Source organism: Canis lupus, chromosome X, assembly GCF_011100685.1.
Source record: "Canis lupus familiaris isolate Mischka breed German Shepherd chromosome X, alternate assembly UU_Cfam_GSD_1.0, whole genome shotgun sequence".
In the NCBI taxonomy this organism is placed as follows: domain Eukaryota; kingdom Metazoa; phylum Chordata; class Mammalia; order Carnivora; family Canidae; genus Canis; species Canis lupus.
This window is the reverse complement of record NC_049260.1, coordinates 59,006,944-59,032,219: the sequence shown is the minus strand read 5'-3', so window position 1 is coordinate 59,032,219 and position 25,276 is coordinate 59,006,944. Positions and strand designations below refer to the sequence as shown.

Sequence of the window (25,276 nt, the reverse complement as noted above, 5' to 3'; positions counted from 1 at the left end):
CTTATAACGTATTATTACTTTCAGGGGTACAATTTAGTGATTCATCGGTTACATATAACACCCAGTGCTCACTTCATCAAGTGCCCTCCTTAATGTCATCATCCAATTACCATTTCCCCCCATCCAAGACCCCCCTCCAATAACCCTCAGTTTGTTTCCTATAGTTAAGAGTCTCTTATAGTTTGCCTCCCTCTCTGTTTTTATCTTATTTTTTCTTCCCCTATGTTCATCTGTTTTGTTTCTTAAATTCCACATATGAGTGAAATCATATGGCATTTGTCTTTCTCTGACTGACATATTTCACTTAGCATAATACCCTCTAGTCCCATCCATGTTTTTGGAATTGGCAAGATTTAATTATTTTGATGGCTGAGTAATATTCCACTCTCTCTGTATATACCACTTCTTCTTTATTCACTCATTTATCAACGAACATCTGGCCCTTTCTATATTTTGGTTATGTGGACATTGCTGCTATAAACATTGGGGTGCATGTGCCCATTCCAATTGCTATGTTTGTATCTATTAGATAAATACCTAGTAAGTAGTGCAATTGCCAGGTCATAGACTGCTTCTATTTTTAACTTTTTGAAGAAGCTTCATACTGTTTTCCAGAGTGGCTGCACTCCCACTCTGGTTTGCATTCCCACCAACAGTGGAAGAGGGTTCCCCTTTTCTCCACATCCTCACCAACATCTATTGTTCCCTGGGTTGTTAATTTTAGCCATTCTGACTGGAGAGAGGTAATATCTCATTGTGGTTTTAATTTATGTTTTCCTGATGCCAAGTGATGTTGAGCATTTTTTCATGTGTCTGTTGGCCACTTAAATGTCTTCTTTGGAGAAATGTCTTTGTGTCTTCTACCCATTTATTTCTTGACCGGATTTTTTCTTTTATGGGTGTTGAGTTTGATAAATTCTTTATAGATTTTGGATGCTAGCCTTTTATCTGATGAGTGACTTGCTAATATCTTCTCCCATTCTGTAGGTTGCCTTTTAGTTTTGTTGACTGTTTCCTTTGTTGTGCAAAAGCTTTTTATCTTGATGAAGCCCCAATAGTTCATTTTTTGTTTTGTTTCCCTTCCATTTTTTTAAAAGATTTTATTTATTTATTCATGAGAAACACAGAGAGAGGGAGATGGAGACATAGACAGAGGGAGAAGCAGGCTCCATGCAGAGAGCCTGATGCAGGACTCGATCTCGGGACTTCGGCATCATGCCCTGAGAGTAAGGCAACTGCTCAACCGCTGAGCCACCCAGGCATCCCACTGTCTCCTTTGCATTTGAAGACATGTCTAGAAAGAGGTTGCTGCAGGTGAGGTCAAAAACTTTGCTGTTTGTGTTCTCCTCTAGGATTTTCATGGATTCCTGTCTCACATTTAGGTCTTTCATCCATTTCGAATTTATTTTTGTGTATGGTGTAAGAAAGGGTCCAGTTCATTCTTTTGTGTGTGACTGTCCAATTTTCCTGACACCATTTGTTGAAGTGATTGTCTTTTTTCCATTGGATGTTATTTCCTGCTTTTTCAAAGATTTGACCATAGATTTGAGGGTTCATTTCTGGGTTCCCTTTATGTTCCATTGATCTGTGTCTGTTTTGGTGCCAGTGCCATACTGTCCTGATTACCACAGCTTTTTTTTTTAATATTTTTTATTTATTTATGATAGTCACACAGAGAGAGAGAGAGAGAGAGAAGCAGAGACATAGACGGAGGGAGAAGCAGGCTCCATGCACCGGGAGCCCGACGTGGGACTCGATCCCGGGTCTCCAGGATCACGCCCCGGGCCAAAGGCAGGCGCTAAACCGCTGCGCCACCCAGGGATCCCCCTATCACAGCTTTATAATACAGTTTCAAGTCAGGGATTGTGATGCATCCAGCTTTGGTTTTCTTTTTCAACATTTCTTTGGCTATTTGGGGGCTTTTCTGATTTTATACAAATTTTAGGAATTTTTTTCCTAGCTCTGTGGAAAGTGCTGGTGGTATTTTGACAGAGATCATATTAAAAGTGTAAATTGGCTTGGATGGTATAGACATTTTAACAATGTTTATTCTTCCACTCCATAAGCATGAAATTCTTTTATATTTCTTTGTGTCCTATTCGATTTCTTTCATAAATGCTCTATAGTTTTCAGCATACAGGTCTTTCAGCTCTTTAGTTAGGTTTATTACGAGTTATCTTATTGTTTTTGTTATAATTGCAAGTGTGATAAATGCCTTGATTTCTTTTTCTGCTGCTTCATTATTGGTGCATAGAAATGCAACTGATTTCTGCCCATTGATTTTATATCCAGCAACTTTGCTGAATTCATGTATTAGTTCTAGTAATTTTTTGTGGAGCCCTTTAGGTTTTCTACACAGAGTAAAAGATAAAGAATCTTAAAATAAGCAAGAAAGATGCACAAAGATACCTAAAAGGGAAAGCCTATAAGACTTGTCAGCTGATTTTTCAGCAGAAACTTTGCAAACCAGAAGAGACTGGGATGATATATTCAAAGTGCTGAAAGGAAGAACCTAATAGCAAGAATACTCTACCCAGCAAGATTATATTTCAGATTTGAAGGAGAGATAAGAAGTTTCACAATAAAGATAGTTTATCACCACTGAACTATCTTTACAAGATATGTTAAAGCGACTTCTTTATTTTTTTTTAATATTTTATTTATTTATTCATGAGAGACACAGGGAGAGAGAGAAAGAGAGAGGCAGAGACACAGGCAGAGGGAGAAGCAGGCTCCACGCAGGGAGCCTGATGTGGGACTTGATCCCGGGACTCCAGGATCACGCCCTGGGCTGAAGGCAGGCGCCAAACAGCTGAGCCACCCAGGGATCCCCAAAGCGACTTCTTTAAGTGGAAAAGAAATGGCTATAATTTGATAGAAGAAAAATATGAATGAAAAGATGTAAAATATGATAACATATTCTTAAAACATGGAGAAAGGAGTATAAAAGGAAGAGAAGGAGAAAAAGAAAAAAGAAGAATTTTTCTGTTTTTTCTTTTCCTTTAGAATGTGTTTGAACTTAAATGCCCATCAAATTAATAGAGGCTGCTATTTATTTAGGATGTTATATAGGAACCTCATCATAACCACAAACCCAAAATCTATGATAGATACACACAAAAAAGAGAAAGGCAAACAAAATACTACAGATATTCATCAAACACATAGAAACAAGGGAAGAATAAAGGAACTAAGAAGAAGTAGAAAAACAACCAGAAAAGAAATTTTTTTAAAGTGGCAGTGAGTGCATACCTATCAATAATTATTTTAAATGTGAATGTCCTCAATGTTACAATCAAAAGACATAGAGTGGTGTAATGAATAAAAGAATAAGATCCATCTATATATTGACTACAAGGGACTCATCTAAGACCTAAAGATACATACAGACTGAAAGTGAAAGGATGGAAAAATATTAACCTTGCAATGGAAGTGGAAAAAAAGCCATGGTAGCAATACTCATATCAGAAAATTCAACTTTAAAATAAAGACTAAAAAGAGATAAAGAGTGGCATTACATAGTGATATAAGTATCAATACAATAAGTGGATACAACATTTGTATATATCTAGGTACCCAACACTGGAGCAAGCACCTAAATACATAAAACAAATGTTAGTTAGACATAAAAAGAGAAATTAATGTTAATACAATAATAGTATTGGATTTTGATACTACATTTATATCAATGGATAAATTGTCCAGACATAAAATCAATAAGGAAAGAATGTCACTGAATGACATATTGGACTAGATGGACATAATGGATATGAAAATACTCCATCCAAAAAGTCCGGAATACACATTCTTTACAAGTGCACATGGAACATTCCCCAGAATACTTTGAAAATTTATTTATTTATTTATTTATTTATTTATTTATTTATTTATTTATTTTAATGTGAGAGAGAGCATGAGCAGGGGGAGGAACAGAGGAAAGGGTTAGGGAGAGGAAAAGGACTTTGAGCTGACTCTGCACTAGTACAGAGCCCAATGTGGGGCTCAGTCTCCTGACCCTGAGATTAGGACCTGAGCTGAAACCAAGAGTTGGACACTTAACCAACTGAGCTACCCAGTCACACCCATTCTCCAGAATGGATCGCATAATTGACCACAAAAGAAGCTTCAATAGATTTAAGGAAACTTAAATGATTCTTTGCCAATCACAATGGTATAAAATTAGAAAAAAATCACAAGGAAAAAACTCCCACAAACACATGGAGACTAAACATCATGACACTAAACAACAAATGGGTCAATTCATTAATTAAAGAAGGAATTAAAAATATATGTGGAGAGAAATTAAAAATAAAACACAGTGGTCCAAAATCTCTGGGACGCAGCAAAAGTAGTTGCAAGAGGGAATTATATAATGATATGGGCCTACCATAAAAAAAAAAAACAAGAAAAACCTCAAATAAACAATCTGACTTGACTAGAAAAAGAACAAACAAAGCTGACGGTGAGTAGAAGAAAGGAAATAATAAAGATCATGGCAGAAATAAATGATGTTAAGACTGAAAAAGAAAAGTCAACCATGAGTTGGTTCTCATGAAAAAATAGACAAATCCTTATCCAAACACATGAAGAAGAGAAAGGATCCAAATAAATAAAATAAGAAATGAGGGAGGAGAAGTAACAAATGACACCACAAAAGTACAAAGGAATATAAGAGAATACTATGAGAAATTATATTCCAATAAAGTGGATAACTTATCCCTAGATAATCCCTAGAAACAAACAATTTCTGAAGACTACACCAGGAAAATATAGAAAATATGAACAGATCTATCACAAGAAATGAAATCGGATTGGTAATGAAAAACCTACTAAAAATAAAAGTCTGGGACTAGGTGGAGTCACACGTGAATTTTACCAGACATTTAAAGAAGAGGCAATATCTATTATCATCAAACTATTCAAAAAATTAGAAGAGGAATAAATGTTTCCAATACATTCTGCTACTTCAGCACTACTTTCCTATGAAAACCAAAGACTTCATATAAAAAGAAAACTACAAATCAGTAACACTGATGAATACAAATGTAATAATTGTCAAAAAATATTATCAAACCATATGCAACAATGCATTGAAACATCATTCACCATGATCAGGTGGAGTTTATTCCCAGGATACAAGGATGATTCAATGTTTGCAAATCAATGTGATACACCACAGTAAAACAAAGGATAAAAATCATATGGTGTTCTCAACAGATGCAAAAAAGCACTTGACAAAATACAGCATCCATTCATGATAAAAAAAAAGTCTCAACAAAGTAGATTTATAGGAAACATAACTCAACATAATAAATACCATATATATGGTAACACACAGAAAACATCATATTCGGGGAAAAAAAAACAGAGCTTTTCTTCTACAGTAAAGAATAAGACAAGGATGTCCACTCTTTACTACTTTTAATCAACATAGTACTGGAAGTTCTAGCCACAGCAATCAGACAAGAAGAAGGAATAAAAGGTTTCCACACTGGTAAGGAAGTACTGAAACTTTCACCATTGGCAGATGACATGATACTCTTAATATAGAAACCCTAAAGACTCCACCAAAAAACTGTAAAAGTAATAAATGCATTCAGTAAGGTCACAGGATATAAAATCAATGCACAGAAGTCCACTGCATTTCTATGCACTAATAACAAAGCAACAGAAAGAGAAATTAAGAAAGCAATCCCATTTACAATTATAGCTAAAATAATAAAATATCTAGTAATAAACTTAAGGTGCTGAAATATCTGTACTTTGAAAACTATAAAACATTGATGAAAGGAATTGAGGTGACACAAATAAATGGAAAGATATTCCATGCCCCCACCAAAAGAAAGATATTCCATGTTCATGGATTGGAAAGAAAATATTTTTTAAATGTCCATACTACCCAAATCAATCTACAAATTTAATTCAATCCCTATCAAAATACCAACCTTTTTCACAAAACTAGAACAAAGTATCCTAAAATTTGTATGGAACCATAAAAGACCAAGAAAAGCCAAAACAATCTTGAAAAAGAAAAACAAATCCTACTAAGCTGTAGTAATCAAAACAATATAGTACTTGCACAAATATAGACAAATAGAACAATAGAACAGAATAGAAAGCCCCAAAACATACCCACAATTCTTTTTTTTAGAATGACATAGATTTTTTTCATTTCATTTTTAAATAGTAAATTTATTTTTATTGGTGTTCAATTTGCCAACATACAGAATAACACCAGGTGCTCATCCCGTCAAGTGCCCCCCTCAGTGCCCGTCACCCATTCACCTCCACCCCCCGCCCTCCTCCCCTTCCACTACCCCTAGTTCGTTTCCTAGAGTTAGGAGTCTTTATGTTCTGTCTCCCTTTCTGATATTTCCTACCCACTTCTTCTCCCTTCCCTTCTATTCCCTTTCACTATTATTTATATTCCCCAAATGAATGAGAACATATAATGTTTGTCCTTCTCTGAGTGACTTATTTCACTCAGCATAATACCCTCCAGTTCCATCCACGTTGAAGCAAATGGTGGGTATTTGTCATTTCTAATGGCTGAGTAATATTCCATTGTATACATAAACCACATCTTCTTTATCCATTCATCTTTCAATGGACACCGAGGCTCCTTCCACAGTTTGGCTATTGTGGACATTGCTGCTATAAACATCGCATACCCACAATTCTATTGTCAATTAATCTTTGACAAAAGAGGCAAGAATATATAATGGGATAAAACAGTCTCTTCAATAAATGGTTCTGGAAAAACAGGACAGGTATATGAAAAGAAAGGAACTGGATCACTTCCTTATACAACACAAAAATAAAGCCAAAATGGATTGAAGATCTAAAGATTAGATCTGAAACCATAAAAATCCTAGAAGAGAGCACAGGCAGTAATTTCTCTGACATTGGGAGTAGCAACATTTTCCTCAATATGTCTCCTGAGGCAAGGGAAATAAAAGCAAAAATAAACCATTGGGACTACAGCAAAATGAAAAGCTTCTGCACAACAAAGGAAACAATCAACAAAACTAAAAGACAACCTACTGAACGGGAGGAGATATTTGCAAAAGACATATCTGATAAAGGGTTATTTTTTGATAAAAGGTTATTATCCAAAATATATAAAGAGGGCAGCCCGGATGGCTCAGCAGTTTCACGCTGCCTTCAGCCCAGGGTGTGATTCTGGAGACCCGGAATCGAGTCCCACATCAGGCTCCCTGCGTGGAGCCTGCTTCTCCCCCTGCCTGTGTCTCTGCCTCTCTCTCTCTCTCTCTCTCTCTCTCTCTCTTTCTCATGAATAAATAAATAAAATCTTAATATATATATATATTGAACATGAATATATGTATATATTTATAAAGAACTTCTATTACTCAATCCCCCCAAAAAACAAATAATCCAATTTAAAAGTGGGCAGAATCCCTATCAAAATACAATGGACTGTCTTCAGAGAGTTGGAACAAATCATCTTAAGACTTGTGTGGAATCAGAAAAGACCCCAAAGAGCCAGGGGAATATTAAAAAAGAAAACCAGAGCCTGGGGCATCACAATGCCAGATTTCATGTTGTACTACAAGGCTGTGATCATCAAGACAGTGTGGTACTGGCACAAAAACAGACACATAGATCAATATAACAGAATAGAGAACCCAGAAATGGGCCCTCAACTCTATGGTCAACTAATATTTGACGAAGCTAGAAAGACTATCCACTGGAAAAAGGACAGTCTCTTCAATAAATGGTGCTGGGAAAATTGGACAGCCACGTGCAGAAGAATGAAACTAGACCACTCTCTTTCACCACACACAAAGATAAACTCTCAAAATGGATGAAAGATCTAAATGTGAGACAAGATTCCATCAAAATCCTAGAGGAGAACACAGGCAACACCCTTTTTGAACTTAGCCACAGCAGCTTCTTGCAAGATACTTCTATGAAGGCAAGGGAAACAAAAGCAAAAATGAACTATTGGGACTTCATCAATATAAAAAGCTTCTGCACAGCATAAGAAACAGTCAACAAAACTCAAAGACAAATTACAGAGTGGGAGAAGATATTTGCAAATGACCTATCAGATAAAGGGCTAGTATCCAAGATCTATAAAGAACTTATTAAACTCAACACCAAAGAAACAAACAATCCAATCATGAGATGGGCAAAAGACATGAACAGAAATTTCACAGAGAAAGACATAGTCATGACCAACAAGCATATGAGAAAATGCTCTGCATCACTGGCTATCAGGGAAATACAAATCAAGAGCACAATGAGATACCACCTCACACCAGTGAGAATGGGGAAAATTAACAAGACAGGAAACAAATGCTGGAGAGGATGTGGAGAAATGGGAACCCTCTGCACTGTTGGTGGAAATGTGAACTGCTACAGCCATTCTGGAAAACTGTGTGGAGGTTCCTCAGAGAGTTAAAAATAGACCTGCCCTACGACCCAGAAACTGCACTGCTGGGGATTTACCCAAAGATACAGATGCAGTGAAAAGCCGAGACACCTGCACCCGAATGTTTATAGCAGCAATGTCCTCAATAGCCAAACTGTGGAAGGAGACTCGGTGTCCATCAAAAGATGAATGGATAAAGATGTGGTCTCTATAAACAATGGAATATTACTCAGCCATTAGAAACAATGAATACCCATCATTTGCTTCGACGTGGATGGAACTGGAGGGTATTATGCTGAGTGAAGTAAGTCAATCAGAGAAGGACAAACATTATATGGTTTCACTCTTATGGGGAATATAAAGAACACTGAAAGGGATTATAGGGAAAAGGAGAGAGAATGAGTGGGAAAAGTTAGAGAGAATAACAAAACATGAAAGACCCCTAACTCTGGGAAACGAACAAGGGGTAGTGGAAGGGGCGGTAGGCGGGGAGATGGGGTGACTGGGTGCCAGGCTCTGAAGGGGGCACTTGATGGAATGAGCACTGGGTGTTAGGCTATATGTTTGCAAATCAAACTCCAAAAAAATATATTTAAAAAAATAAAAATAAACAAAAATTTAAAAAATAAATGAAAAAATAAAAACACAAGAATAAAATAAAAGTTGGCAGAGGATATACATACATTTCTCTAGACATCCAGATGGCTAACACACACATGAAAAGATTCTCATCATCAGTTACTATCCGGAAATGCAAATCAAAACTACAATGAGATATATTACATCTGTCAGAATGGCTAAAATAAAAAACTCAAGGAGCAGGTGTTGGCAAAGATGTGGAGAAAAAAGAATACTCATACACTGTTGGTGGGACTGCAAACTGGTGTGGCCACTATGGAAAACAGTATGGAATTTCCTCAAAAAGTTAAAAGTATCTCATTGTAGTTTTGATTTGTATTTCCCTGATGGCAAGTGATGCAGAGCATTTTCTCATATGCATGTTGGCCATGTCTATGTCTTCCTCTGTGAGATTTCTGTTCATGTCTTTTGCCCATTTCATGATTGGATTGTTTGTTTCTTTGCTGTTGAGTTTAATAAGTTCTTTATAGATCTTGGAAACTAGCCCTTTATCTGATATGTCATTTGCAAATATCTTCTCCCATTCTGTAGGTTGTCTTTGAGTTTTGTTGACTGTATCCTCGGTGTCCAACGAAAGATGAATGGATAAAGGAGATGTGGTTTATGTATACAATGGAATATTACTCAGCTATTAGAAATGACAAATACCCACCATTTGCTTCAACGTGGATGGAACTGGAGGGTATTATGCTGGGTGAAGTAAGTCAGTCGGAGAAGGAACTGGAGGGTATTATGCTGAGTGAAGTAAGTCAGTCGGAGAAGGACAAACATTATATGTTCTCATTCATTTGGGGAATATAAATAATAGTGAAAGGGAATATAAGGGAAGGGAGAAGAAATGAGTGGGAAATATCAGAAAGGGAGACAGAACGTAAAGACTGCTAACTCTGGGAAACGAACTAGGGGTGGTAGAAGGGGAGGAGGGCGGGGGGTGGGAGTGAATGGGTGACGGGCACTGGGTGTTATTCTGTATGTTAGTAAATTGAACACCAATAAAAAATAAATTTAAAAAAAAGTTAAAAGTAGAATTACCTCATGATGTAGCAATAGCACTACTAGCTATTTATCTAAAGAATACAAGAACACTAATTTAAAGGGCTACATGTACCCCTATGTTTATAGCAGCATTATTTATAATAGCCAAATTTACAATCGCCAGATTACAATAGCTGAATATTATTCAGGTATAAAAAGGAATGAAATTGCTATTTGCAAACATATGGATGGAACTAGAGGGTATTATGCTAAGCAAAATAAGTCAGTCAGAGAAAGACAAATACCATATAATTTTACTCATATGTGGAACTTGAGAAACAAAACAATTGAGGAAAGGGAAAAAACAAAAGATAGAGACAAACGAAGAAACAGACTCTTAACTACAGAGAACAAATTGATGCTTACCAGGGGGTGGGGATAGGGAAATGGGGTTTAAGGAGTGCACTTGTTATTATTAACAACAGGTGATGTATAGAATTGTGGAATCACTATACTGTATACCTGATACTAATATAACACTGTATGATAACTAACGAATTAAAATAAAAATAAACACAAGAAACAACAAATGCTGAGGATGTGGAGAAAAAGGAATTTGTGCACTAATGGTGGGAATGCAAACTACTGTATACACTGTATAAAACAATTTGGAGGTTCCTCAAAAAGTTAAAAATAAAAGTTAAAAATAGGTTCCTATGATCCAGTAATTGCACTACTGAGTACCCAATGAATACAAGACACTAATTCAAAAGGATATATATATTCCTTTATTTTTTGCACATTATTTATAATAGCCAAATTATTGAAGCATTCCAATTGTCTATCAATAGATGAATGGATAAAGAAGATGTGGTACATACACACACACACAGACACACACACACACACACACACACACACACTGGATTGTTACACAGCCATAAAAAGAATGAAATTTTGCCATTTGCAACGATATGTTGGAGCTAGAGAGTATAATGCTAAATGAAAAAAGTCAGTCAGAAAAAGGCAAATACCCTATGATTTCACTCATATGTGGAATTTAAGATATTCATGGTTTTATTTTTTTTTATTCATGGTTTTAAATTGCAAAAAGGATGTCAGAAAGTATCGCTAGAAGTCCAAAATGGTGAGTATGGTCTCATCTTTTTCATTCACACTTAGAGTGCACAATATACCATATATCATATTCACAGTCACAACTCCTTAATTTTCCATTTAGCAAGAACTAGAACTATTTCAGAGACCAGTAGACTATAAATGACTGAGACGAAATGCTGAGACACCTGCACCCCGATGTTTATAGCAGCAATGTCCACAATAGCCAAACTGTGGAAGAAGCCTTGGTGTCCATCAAAAGATGAATGGATAAAGAAGATGTGGTATATGTATACAATGGAATATTACTCAGCCATTAGAAACGACAAATACCCACCATTTCCTTCGACGTGGATGGAACTGGAGGGTATTGTGCTGAGTGAAATAAGTCAATCAGAAAAGGACAAACATTATATGGTCTCATTCATTTGGAGAATATAAAAATTAGTGAAAGGGAATAAAGGGAAAGGAGAGAAAATGAGTGAAAATATCAGTGAGAGACACCTAACTCTGGGAAATGAACAAGGGGTAGTGGAAAGGGAGGTGGGTGCGGGGTTGGGGTGACTGGGTAATGGGCACGGAGGGGGGCACTTGATGGGATGAGCACTGGGTGTTATGCTAAATGTTGGCAAATTGAACTCCAATAAAAGAATTTAAAAAATAATAAATAACTGAGACCAGGAATGTAGCACTGTGTAACCTGGGAGTAGACTTCATGAATGGATTCTGGTGGATAAAAACGAAGATGGAAACCCAGGTAGGGAACAATTTGTGAAGGACTTGAAATCTGTGGAATTAGATTAGGATGTTATTTCAGAAGTAAAATGCTACCATTTGATGTTTTTTTTTTTGTTACTAGATGGAGGGTTAATAGAAGTTTCAACTCATGACAAAAATGTGAGCTGGGTTTCAGGAAAATATATATCTTTTTTTTTGTGACTGGGAATAAAAATCCTCTTTGAATCTACACCTTGGTAGCACCTGTCTAGACAAAGAACATGGAGTTCTTTTTTTTAAATAAATTTATTTTTTATTGGTGTTCAATTTACCAACATACAGAATAACACCCAGTGCTCATCCCGTCAAGTGCCCCCCTCAGTGCCCGTCACCCATTCACCCCCACCCCCCGCCCTCCTCCCCTTCCACCACCCCTCGTTAGTTTTCCAGAGTTAGGAGTCTTTATGTTCTGTCTCCCTTTCTGATATTTCCCACACATTTCTTCTCCCTTCCCTTATATTCCCTTTCACTATTATTTATATTCCCCAAATGAATGAGAACATACACTGTTTGTCCTTCTCCGATTGACTTACTTCACTCAGCATAATACCCTCCAGTTCCATCCACGTTGAAGCAAATGGTGGGTATTTGTCGTTTCTAATGGCTGAGGAATATTCCATTGTATACATAGACCACAGCTTCTTTATCCATTCATCTTTCGATGGACACCGAGGCTCCTTCCACAGTTTGGCTATTGTGGACATTGCTGCTAGAAACATCGGGGTGCAGGTGTCCCAGCGTTTCATTGCATGCAGATGGCAATCTTATGTAAATTTTTTCTCCTTCCCCAATATTTAACCACGTATCTTGATGTGAGAGCTAGGATTTAGCCCAATTATTTTGGTAGCACTCCCTAAAAATAACGCAGCTGATCTTTCTTCCTGGTCAGAGTGCTTGGATTATGCTTCCGCAAACACATAACCAACCTCTAAATAACCAGGCCCTATTCTGGTTTTGCCATTCCCATTTTGTGGGGTCCCAACCAATTCTGTTATACTGCTAAATCAGAAAACAGGAAATCCAATCATTCCTGGCTTACCATCTGCATTCTCATTTCCCACCCATCCTGGTACACTGGTTTTAGCCACTTTGGGTAACCAGATGTAATGCAACTTATGTTGTACTTTCACATCTCTGGGACTTTTCTGATATGCTGATCCTTCAGCCTGGAATTCCCTTATAGATCCTTTCCATCCTATTCATCACTTAAAGTTCAATTCTTCCTTGAGGCATGTGCCCCCATTCCAAGATTTCTCAAATTAAGCTGTAATTCATGGCTTGCTCCTTCTGTGTGTATACTATATGTTAATTGACCCTACATTACAGCAACTATTTCCATCTACTTTATAGGTCATTTTTAATGAACTCTTTGAATGGCAGATGGTGTCATAGAGAGTACTTATGCTTGAGACTTTGACAGAACTGGATTCAAATCCTATTCTCTTCCATTTATTGCTCCCTGATTTTGAACAAGTAAATCAACTTCTCTGACCCAGTTCCCTCATCCGCAAAATGAAGACCATTAAGAGTAGCCACCTCATATCTAGCATTAAATGTTTTAATATGGGACAAATGGAAGTACCAGAAACTGCCTGGTACATCGTAAATGCTTCATAACGGTAGGCTCTCATTATTATCACCACGGTTTGAACTTACCTCAGAATGTAAACTCTACAGAAAAAGATAATTATGTTTGTCCTCTGATGTGACCCTAGTACCCAGCACTGTGCCTGGCATGAAGTACGTACTCAAGAAATGTCTGTTGAGTTTGTGGATAAATTAATGAATCCATAAAACAATTCTCATTCTTAGCATCCTCCTTTTCTTCTTTGACTCTTCTACTATTAACGTGGTGCTTCATACCTCACAGAAAAACTATTAAGTAGAGGGTCACTGAACATTCCCCATCCCTTGTTCATTTTGCTTTACCTCCACTTGTTGCCCCCTTTCTTGAATTCTCTGCTCTAACAAGTTTGAATTCAGCAGTGACCACTACAGCCTAGCCTTCCTGACAGAGGTAGTACGCAGGAGTGGGGGGGCGGGTAGCGGGGCGTGGCCACAGTGTCGCAGAACCAGACTGCGCTTGCGTAGGCTGCGACAACGCGGAGCACTGAGAGGCCAGTGGTCATTGCTCACTGGGTGTGTGTGTGGAAATATCACTTTTCTCACCAGCTCTCACTCCGGATCCCGGGTCTCTGGTTTAGGATTTGCCGGAGGCGCCGACATTCCTACCATCCTCTCTGACAGGTTGCTGACCTCCCGGTTCCTGCTCCTGACTCCTGGAACCATGTCTCTGGTAAGCCAGAATGCGCGCCGCGGCAGCGCAGAGACCACTGCAGATTACAGCGACGGCCAGGGTGAGATGCAGGCTAGTAACGCCTCCGGGTCCCCGACCTCCATGCTAGTTCCCCAGGCCCTCCAGGGCCCTCATGCGCCAATCAACCCTCAGGGTGCCAGCGCTTTCCAGGCTGCGCAGGACCCGAATGACCTCGAGGTCCTAATCGAAGAGCAGTCCCAACGTTTGGGGGCGCTCAGGGTCCAGGACCCTCTAGAAGACAGGTCGATTGCTTTGGTGAATTTCATGCGAATGAAAAGCCAAACAGAAGGTTCCATCCAGCAGGCTGAGATGCTGGAGTTCCTCAGAGAATACTCAGATCAGTTCCCTGAGATCCTCAGACGAGCCTCAGCCCACCTGGATCAGGTGTTTGGGTTGAACCTGAGGGTTCTTGATCCCCAGGCTGACATTTACAACCTAATCAGCAAACGGGGGTTCCAGACCTCTGATCAGTTAGCAGAATCCCTGGATGTGCCAAAGGCAGGTCTCCTGGCCTTGGTCTTAGGCCACATCCTCCTGAATGGTAACCGGGCAAGAGAAGCATCCATTTGGGACCTGCTGTTAAAGGTTGATTTGTTGGGTGATCCTCAGAGGATCAACAACCTTTTTGCGAACACAAGAAACCTGCTCATTACTGACTTTGTGCGCATGCGGTTCTTGGAGTACTGGCCAGTGTATGGCACCAATCCCCTTGAATTTGAGTTCTTGTGGGGCTCTAGAGCCCATAGGGAAATCACAAAGATGGAAGCCCTGAAATTTGTGGCAGAGGCCCATGATGAAGAACCCTGGAGCTGGCCAGAAGAATATAACAAGGCCCTGGAAGCTGACAAAGCCAAAGAAAGAAGACAGGCTGCTGGCTTGGAATTCTGGTCAGAGGAAACTATGAATGATAAGGCCAATGATTTGGTCCAATTGGCCATTAATGTCACTGAGGAGTTGCTACCTATACATCAGGATGAGCTACTGGCTCACACTGGCAAAGAATTTGAAGAAGTGTTCCCAAATATCCTCAGTCGAGCTACTCTAATCCTTGATCTGTTCTATGGATTCTCTCTGATTGAAGTTGATACCAGTGAGCACATCTACCTCCTTGTCCAGCAACCAGAATCAGAAGAAGAGCAAATGATGCTAGACAGCCTGGGGAGACCCACTCAAGAATATGTGATGCCAATTTTGGGTTTGATCTTCCTGATGGGAAACCGTGTCAAAGAGGCCAACATCTGGAACATGCTTCGAAGATTTGGTGTGGATGTAGGGAGAAAGCATGCCATCACCTGCAAGCTTATGAGACAGCGATACTTGGAATGCAGGCCACTCTCCTACTCTAATCCGGTTGAATATGAGCTTCTTTGGGGTCCAAGAGCTCACCTGGAAACTACCAAAATGAAAGCCTTGGAGTATATGGCCAGGCTCTACAGAAAGCGACCACAGGACTGGCCTGAGCAATATAGGGAGGCTGTTGAAGATGAGGAGTCCAGAGCCAGATCTGAGGCAACTGCCATGTTCTTCTTCAGCCCCATGTGAAGTCTGGGGAAATGTATCACTTTAGTTGTGTGGCATCAGTTAAAGGGGCCCTGGGGAAATGGGCACTGGGGCTCCAAATAAGAAGTCAGTCAGGCCTGGGGTGGAAAGTACACATTGTGCTTGCTATTTGTGTTCTATTACTAATAGTATTTCCTTTCTTATAATATATCTTTGAATTAGGTTCATGATCAATGTTTATAAATGAAATTGCTCATTTGTGATCCCCATCTTATTTTACTATAAAAGCTCAGATAACTGTGTAAAATGCATTGGTGATATTTACATCTTTCTATGATATGGAAGAGAATATAAAGTTGTTTTTTAACTGTTTGAAATAATTAGTAAAATGGTATGGTGCAAATGTTAAGTAACAATAGTAACAATACACACAACAAAAACAAACACAAAATCACTTATCCGTGGATGCCTTCTTTGTGTCTACTCTTGTGTAAGGAAAAAAAGGCTGGTATTCACCTGTTTGCTTTGTTGTTCCAAAATGTTGTGAAAAATAAAAGTATAATGAATTAGATCCCATGCTTAAGCACTCTTTTTTATTCAACAAACATTTATTAAGCATCTGCTATGCTCCGTGCTGGGAATATAAAGGTGAAGAAGACCCAGCTGAACCCAGGGCTTAAGGGGGAGGGTCCATGGAAGTAAACCAAAAATTGTTTCATTGCTGTGGCAAGATGGTATAATGAGGATAAACTCAAGAGTTAGTTCTAGGAGAGGCCACAGGAGTAATTTCCAACTAAACTGTAGGTGCTGGGAGGGTATGGTGGAGAAGACAATGGGGCACAAGAAAGGCTAGGGGAGGGGCAGGGTGGTGTCAAGCAAAAGAGTAGTAGGGGAGTGGCAGAGGAGGTGGTAGGGGATAATGAGGTGGTATGGAGGGCTCAGGACAAGTTGTCCTATAGTGACTTCTATTCTACCACCTGAGGTTGGGGTGGGGGAGAGAGGGATTGTTTATGAAGTCAGGGGCAGTATGTAAATCACCTTTTAGAGGATTCACAAAGACAATGTTCAGTTCAAGGGGAAGTGGGAGAGGGAAGCCTGGGGCAGAGATAAGGAAGACCCATATTCTCCAGAGTGGGTCTTGGGAATCAACAATGGTTCTCCCGAAGGCAGCTGGTCTTGGCTCTTGGGTCAGACAGAACAATCTACCTGGAGCTCTGTCCAGCAACCTTGGCCAGTGGAATTTATTTCTACACCTAAGCTGTTAAGGTGAGTGAGTATTTTGGCTCTCTTCATCCTGATGCTTTTTTGCAGCTTCTAACCCTCCTCACAGCTCTCCCTAAGTTTTCCCTAGAAAGCCTGCAAATAACAATTTCTATAAGGGAGTCCTGGCTCAGTAGTGGATGTTAAATGGAAAGTCATCTATGACGGCAGGGGTGGGGGAGGTGCCTACGCATGGTGTAGATTTTATGTTTCCTCACCCCCCCACCCCACCCCGCACCCATAAGCTTTCTGTCCTTTCATCCGTTTAATCAATAAGGGCTACCCTCAACTGCCACCTCCTAACAAATGAGAAAAGATGCTCCTCACATTTTCGTCAGTCTCAGGAAGAGAATGACACGACCATTTTACCGGGGGAGGGGACAAGAAGGGAAATACACCGTTTTGGTCCCAAATACCGCAGCCTGCAGAAGTCAAATTAGAGCTGCCTGCTTGGGGAAGCCACTGCGCATGCGCACTCCGCGGTTGCCTGGGAGATACAACCCCCACCTTGTCTCCGCGATCTCCCTATCACAGCAATCCGGGGAAAACTAAACACTAAGGGCAGGATTTCCAGTCATGAGAAAATGAGTAACTAGAGAGCTAGAGCTAAAGGGGTTCTGGAAAATGGGATGGGGGTTGGAGTTATGAGGCAGGAGAGCTTCTAACTCAAAGGCCGGACCTTGAAGTAGGGTCCTGCCTACATGCTGAGATCTCATTCTTTAGCCTCCTTGGATCCTTAATCTGTGCACGCTTGTGAGGCAGGGGAGGGGGGCAAACAGATTAAGATGCCAAATTTTCCTTGCTCTGATTTTTTTTTGGGGGGGGGGGGGGTGGTGCAGTGTCTGGATCCTCGAGAACATCAGTTGTTCTGCGGGTACCAGTAGAGAGAAACCTGCCAAGGGGTGGGTGTAGCATCCAGACCAACAATAGTGTAAAACTGCCAACTTCTTTAATACTAAATTTGTTCTAGGTACTGTGCTGGGTTCTCCACCTCCTTTAGCTCTAATCTTTCCAGCAGTTCTCTAAGAAGCATTTTAATAGCCTTATTTGGCACTGTAGGAAACTGAGGCCCACACAGCCAGTCACCGAAGGCTGGTGTTGGAGTCTAAGTCTGCCTGTGACTATGGTTCACACTCTTTCCAGTATACTACATCGCAGGCCCCTTCCAGCTTGTGCTCTGTTTTCACTCTAACTTATTGAATCTCGAGAAATATAAGGAAAGGCTGCATGACATGATGGGAGAGGCAAGATGATAGCCCTCTGGAGGCCAATGAAAGTACTGCTGAAATTTTCCAGGCTCTTCCTAGTTCCATCACTCAGGCTCCACTAGAGCTGTCTAGGTGTAGAAAGTGCGTTTTTGTCCAATCTCCTTACTCTGTCCTATGAGTCTTCCCCAATTTGCCCTCTTCCTGCAAGCATCCAGCCTTATCTGCTGGCTTTCACCCAGAGAAAGTAAAACATCACCATTTCTGGGCCTCCAGAAATGTTTGGCAATGTATTTTGTGATCCTGAAAGAACACTGGCCTGATAGAGATCATGCTTTGCCAAAGGGAGGTCAGGATGCAAAAACAGAAGTGGGAGATAGCCCCTCTGTCACAGATGCCACATGTAGTTTCCTAGAAGTGACAAAGATGAGACTTGCATGGGGCACATGCCTGTGGTAAGGGAAAGGTTGTAGTCTCTCTGTGGCTACAGCCATTCCTTGGAAGGCTAGGGGAGATCTGGGTACTCTGCTTTCTACACACACCAAATTAAAATTAGCACCCCCTAGGAGAAACAGTGATGGAAGTGGGTGTCTAGTAAATAAGACTTACAAAAGATGCTGCATGAATTAATTCAATGTAAAATCACCAATAGGCCTTTAAACACTGAACCAAGTATTTTTCTTATCTGTGTGAATTTAGAAAAATGATAAAGTCTCAGTTCATTTGTAGACTCTTTGGGCTATCAATACCACAAGTATTGAATTTTGGCCAAGGTAGGGCTTGCAAAATGGGTGTTAGTTAGATATGAGCTCATAACCCTATATATACAATGCCATTTGGATTCCCCTTTGATCCTTCCTGGAAAGAAAATGTTGAGAATACATTCACTTTCAGTTGCTGAGACCCAGGAGTGTCCTCTTCTGGAGAAGATGGGTGGTTAGGGAAGACTTTTCCTGCCTTCTTTCCATCAGTTTCTCACTGAGCACACTCAATGAGCATTATAATTCAAGGAAAAGCTGAGCTGGACTGGCACATGTGGTCTTCAAGGCAGTTCTCCCAGCCCTAGGATTGCTGCTCCTAGGCCCTCCAATACCAACAATCTAGACCAGCCTGTAAGTACCCTTTAGGTTCAGACAAGGACCTCACAGTTGTCTTCTACCTTTCTAGTGGGGATTTCCAAACAGTGAGATTTCTCATTTTACATACTTTCTTTTTCCCCTCAATGAGTACTTGGCAATGCCCTAAGGAATTCTCTGCAGACAGGGTTTGAGGCTAGTTATAAAGAAAGCTGGAAAAGAATTATCAGAGTGGGCTCTGGCTCACTCAGACATTCCTGTTGTAGGCCTCATAGGAATACAATAAGCATATGATAAGTAGGGGGCAGTAGGTCAGAATGATTATGAACTCTGGATCTGGACAATGCCGGCTCTCACTTCCTGGTGACCTTGGGCAAGGTACTCAACATCCCTATCTAAACTACCTAAAACTATTTTCAAGAAATTGATTGAAAAGCCCAGAGTCATACACTATTCGATGATGTCAGAGAACTATACAACCTAGGCCAATTGTATGTTAGTCTAGTAATATTTCAATTCTTTACACTGCTTTTAAGATTACTTGTCAACACCTTGGTAGCTGAGTTCAAATGAATACAGATTTCTTAGAATTACTAGTATTTGGGGTTTTCCTAACAATTATTTCAGGTGAATATTAACTCCAGGTTGTTATGAATCATAAAGTTTGGCTGCATTAATAACATATTTTTTGCAAACACCCATCCACAAGACACTTTTCTAGGGCTTCTGCATGGTCTCTTTAAACAGGTCTCAAAGACTATTAGGAATAGGCTATTAGGCTTTACATAGTATTCAGGAGGATGCTTAGGTGGCTCGGTTGTTGAGTGTCTGCCTTTGGCTCAGGGCATGATCCCGGTTCTGGGATCGAGTCCCACATCTGGCTCCCTACAGGGAGCCTCCTTCTCCCTCTACCTGTGTCTCTGCCTCTCTCTCTCTCTCTGTCTCTCATGAATACATATCATTCAGGGAGTCCTAAACAATGAGGACTTCTCTGATAAAGGTCAGGGTTAGGAAGGGAGTTGGGAGCTCAAGCCTAATGTCTGAGCAACCTTATTTCTTATTTGAGTATTTGATACACAATGTTACATTAGTTTCAGATATGCAACTTAGTGACTTGACAAGTGTATACATTATGCTATGTTCACAAGTGTAGCTACCATCTGTTATGTTAAATCCCTATTACAATATCATTGACCGTATTCCTTAGATTGTGACTTTTACTCCGATGACATACTCATTCCAAAACTGGAGGCCCGTATCTCTCTCCCTTCACCCATTTTGTCCAATCCCTCACTCCTTTTCCCTCTAGCAACCATCAGTTTGTTCTCTGTATTTATAGGTGTGATTCTTTTGTTTATTCATTTTTTTGAGATTCCACTGGTGAATATATAATTGTTAATTATATATTGTTATATATAAAATATATATAATACATAAGTTTATATTTATATAAAAACATATTTATATATTATATATAATATAAAATATATAATATATAAAATTATAAATATATGATATTAATAATATTGTATATATATACAACATTTCTTTATACCTTCATTTATTGATGGACGCTTAGGTTGCTTCCATATCTTGGCTCTTGTAAACAATGCTGTAATAAATATAGGAGCGATATGGCTTTTTGAATTAGTATTTTTGTTTTCTTTGGGTAAATACCCAGTAGTGAAATTATTAGATCATACAGTATTTCTATTTTTAATTTTTTGACAAGCCTCCATATTGTTTTTCTCAGTGGCTATACTAATTTACATTTCTATCAACAGTGCACAAAGGTTCCTTTTCCTCCATATCCTCACCAACACCTATTTCTTGTCATTTTGATCTTACTTTGATTTTAGCCATTCTTATATTTGTAAGGTGATATATAATTACACGTATGTTGAGCAACTTTTCAAGTGTCTGTTGGCCATCTGTCTTCTTTGGAAAAATGTCTATTCAGTTTCTCTGCCCACTCTTTAATCAGATCATTTGTTTTTTTAGGTGTCGAGTTGATAAGTTCTTTATATATTTTGGGTATTAAACCCTTATTGGATAAATCATTTGTAAGTATCTTCTCCCATTCAGTAGTTTGTCTTTTTGTTTTGTTGATGGTTCCTGTCACTGTGAACATTTTTAAAAATAATCCAAATAGTTTATTTCTGCTTTTGTTTCCCTTGCCTTAGGAGACATATCTAGAAAAATGTTTCTATGGCCAATGTCAGAGAAATTATTGCCTATGCTGTCTTCTAGGATTTTTATGGTTTCAGAGTCTCATGCTTAGGTCTTTAATTCATTTTGAGTTAATTTTTGTGTATGGTGTTAGAAAGCAGTCCAGTTTCATTCTTTAACAGGTCCAGTTTTCCCAGCACCATTCATTGAAGAGACTATCTTTTCCCTCATTTTATTTTCTTGCTTCCTTTGTCATAGATTAATTGACTATATAATCATGGGTTTATTTCTTAAGACTCTATTCTGTTCTATTGACTTATATGTCTGGTTTTGTGCCAGTACCATACTGTTTTGATTACTACAGATTTGTAGTATATCTTGAAATCTGGAATTGTGATACCTCTACTTTGTTCTTTCACAGGATTACTATTTAGGGTCTTCTGTGGTTCCATACAAATTTTAGGATTATTTGTTACAATTTTGTGAAAATGCTGTTGGTATTTTGATAGGAATTGCATTGAATCATAGATTGCTTTGGGTAATGTGGACATTTTAACGATATTAATTCTTCCAACCCATGAGCACGGAATATCTTTCCATTTGTTTGAGTCATCTTTAATTTATTTCATAGGTCTTTTATAGTGTTCAGAGTACAGGTCTTTCACCTCTTTGGTTAAGTTTATTCTTAGGTATTTCATTCTTTTGTGGTGAAATTTTAAATGGTGTTGTTTCAAAAAAAAAACTCTTTCTGAGTGAACTTATTTCATACTGCCTTTCTCCTTAGAGCATTTGGTTTGGCATGGGCTGGCCAGGGTAGGGTCTCTGTCCTCTAAACATCCACTTTTCTCAAAATATAGGATGGAGAAAGGGAAAACACAAGAATGGTCATTACTTACGAAGCTGTCCTCTGTTCTCAAGCCTTAACTTGCTTGGGCCACAGCTGAGAGAAACTTCCCTGCGAGGTGACAACAGGGTGCCTTGGGATGGCCTCAGTGTTGTTTGGTCTTGTTCTGCAAGACAAAGAGGACTGCTATTCTGGAAGATATTCATTATTCCCGACAGTGAGGGAGACCACTGAGATCTAGCTGTAGAGAAATACTTGTACACAAGACTACTCTCCTTTTTCTGGATTGGGAGCTAGGAGGAGTGCAAGGCCTAGGATGGAAGAAGTGAGTAGAGGGAGCTTTGGCACAACTACTAACCTTTTATATCATGTCCCCTCATACAATAATGGGCATGGGCATGCTCATAGTTCCTAACAGGGAAGAAGAACAGTAGTCAGACATGCTGAGTGAACAGAAGTCAAAGGCCAGCTATGACAGGGAACAAACTGGCCCTTAAGATCAGTGGCAGCACCCAAGCCTCTTGTTTGCATGGCCTTCACTGCCAAACTTACCCACAAGGAGTAAGACCTAGTTCAGCCCAAACCAAAGGCTGTCCTGGCCTCTGAGATTCATCTATGCTGAAGGAGCCTTTGGAAATCAGGCTTGTTAAGGGCCACTTGCCCAGTTAAGTGTTTTTTTCATTTTTAAAAGATTTTATTATTTATTTATTTATTTACTTATTTATTTATTTGAGAAAAAGATGGAGAAAGAGCGCACAAGTGGGGGGTGTGGGAGGGCAAAGGGAAAAGAAGAAGCAGACTTCCTACTGAGCAGGTAGACTGACATAGGGCCCGATCCCAGGACCCTGAGATCCTGACCTGAGTGAAAGGGAAAGGCTTAACCAGCTGAGCCACCCAGGCACCCTTGCCTAGTTCAGTTTAATAAGCAGTTGCTGAACACCTGCTATATGCTGGCCTCATCATAGTAGACACTAGGGCACAGAGATGAATTAAATATGGTCCCTACCATAACTGTGTTCTAATTCTCTATTCAGCTTTGAGTCTGTACAACTGTATAACTAATATATCAAGGTTTTATTCCAATGCATCACTTTTTAATTTCTTGAATTTATAATTGTTTCTTTTTCAAATATACCTTATTTTTTCTAAATAAGGACATTGTTCTTTTCTTATGGATTCTAGTCTTTTTCATCTCTTTAAACATTTTAATCAGTCTTATTTTAAAATTTTTAAGTATTTGCCTATTTTTTGTTAATTCTGCCATTTGTTAGGTCTGCTCAGTATCTAATTAATGATGGTGGGTTTTCATATGTGCTTTATAACTTATGTCTGTGTGCTAATCTTTAGTAGGCATTACCTCCTGAGAGACTCTCATGTTGTCTCTGCCTCCAATCTCTCCCTCTTGGGGAGAAAGAATGAAGTTACATGCAGTCTGGTGCAATTGTTCCACTGCAGTTTTTCAAGCACAGACACAGTGTCTTTCTGAGGTTGGAGGTTCTCTGAATCTCCTCTGACAAGAATACCTCCTGCTCCATGGAAGCCCTCTCCTGTACACATATCTTTAAGATATTTATCCAAATCTTTGCTGCCTTTTATGATTCCTTGCTCTTATAGTTTACTCCTCTTATAAATTTTTAGTGTCATTTCAATAGGATTTTGGAAAGAAAGGGAAAAGAGGAATGTAATATCACATCTTGACCAGAACACATCATTTACTTCAGTAGGTAAAAGTTGAAGTCAACTTAAAATCTCATAGTATATACTTTAGTTTCACTTATTAATAGAATTAGTGTCCGTCCTTCCAGTTGAAAAGTGTAAAATATTTGGGAATGATGGACTATTAAAGAGTAAGAAATGATATTCAATATGTATTATTAACTACAAAAAGCAAGTGATGAAATATTAAATATAGAGTCAATATTGTCTTGTTAAGTCTATGTGCAAATATTGGAAACATATTTTTTTAAATTATGAATAGTGATGTGGTAGACAAAATAACAGTCCCTTAAAGATATCATTACATGGGTAATGATCCCTGAAACTAGTGACTTAGTTACTTTACATGGCAAAAGGGACTTTTCAGATATGATTCAACTAAGGATATTAAGATAGGGGAAATTAGAGATTATCCTGGATGATGTAATCAAAATAGTCTTTATAAAAAGGTAGCAGGAGAATCAGGATTAGTGGTAGGGGATGTGACAAAAGAAGCAAGAGATTAAAGTGATGTGAGGAAGGGATCATGAACCAAGAAATGAAGACAGCCTCTGCAAACTGAAAAACGTAAGGAAATAGATTCTCCCCTCGGAGACTTGGGAAAAATTAGCCTTGTTGAGACCTTGACTTTAGTCCAGTGAGACTAATGTTGGATTTCTGACTTTCAGAATTATAAAGTAATAATACTACCAAGTTTGTAGTAATGTGTTACAGAAGCAATAGGAGATTCATACAAGTGCTTACCATAGGGTAAACAAATTTAGAGTAATTTAAGTTTCTACTTTGGTTGAAAAAAAATAACATTCAAATAAATAAGATAAAATGTTTAAAGCAGCTGAATCTGTCAATAACAATAAGACTCTGGTTGTCAGCTTATGACCAGAGAAAATAAAAGTACTGTAATATCCATGGTAGGAGAATGCAAAAGGAATAAGAATGCATTTATTTACATGTCTCCTAGAAATATAAATTAGTAGTGGGTTATACGGGGCTACATTAAATACTACACATTTTAAAGAAATGATTACATTCCATTTATAATAATGAATTTTGAGAAATTGTTTTTGGATGTGAACTTGCATTTGGCTTGGAGGATTATTCCAGACTTACTTAAATGAGGAAAAATGCCAACGAAAACAACTAAAAACTCCAACTAAATCTTCAATAACATTTGATTGGTAAAGGAGGTAAAAGTCTGTCTATGTAATAGAATGGCATACAGATAGTAGAAATGACAATGAACAGTAATGGTTAGTAACAAGTCAGTTACTTTAGGAGACAATA

General features: G+C 38.8%; 1 protein-coding gene and 1 long non-coding RNA gene across 2 annotated transcripts in view; one reads left to right on the top strand and one right to left on the bottom strand.

Moving 5' to 3' along the window:
• LOC119868459 overlaps positions 1–25,276 on the bottom strand; it is a 161,269-nt gene that overhangs the window by 81,145 nt on the left and 54,848 nt on the right. The window contains exon 2 of the long non-coding RNA XR_005386368.1: positions 22,329–22,442. This is a non-coding gene — a long non-coding RNA (uncharacterized LOC119868459). The remainder of the gene's footprint in view (positions 1–22,328; positions 22,443–25,276) is intronic.
• Positions 13,979–16,298, top strand: MAGEE2 (MAGE family member E2). The gene has a single exon (XM_038587750.1). The coding sequence runs from the start codon at positions 14,193–14,195 to the stop codon at positions 15,762–15,764; it is 1,572 nt and encodes a 523-aa protein (XP_038443678.1). The 5' UTR covers positions 13,979–14,192; the 3' UTR covers positions 15,765–16,298.

Coding starts and splice junctions, on each gene's coding strand:
- MAGEE2 (XM_038587750.1), top strand. CDS start 14,193: ATGTCTCTGGTAAGCCAGAATGCGCGCCGCGGCAGCGCAGAGACCACT.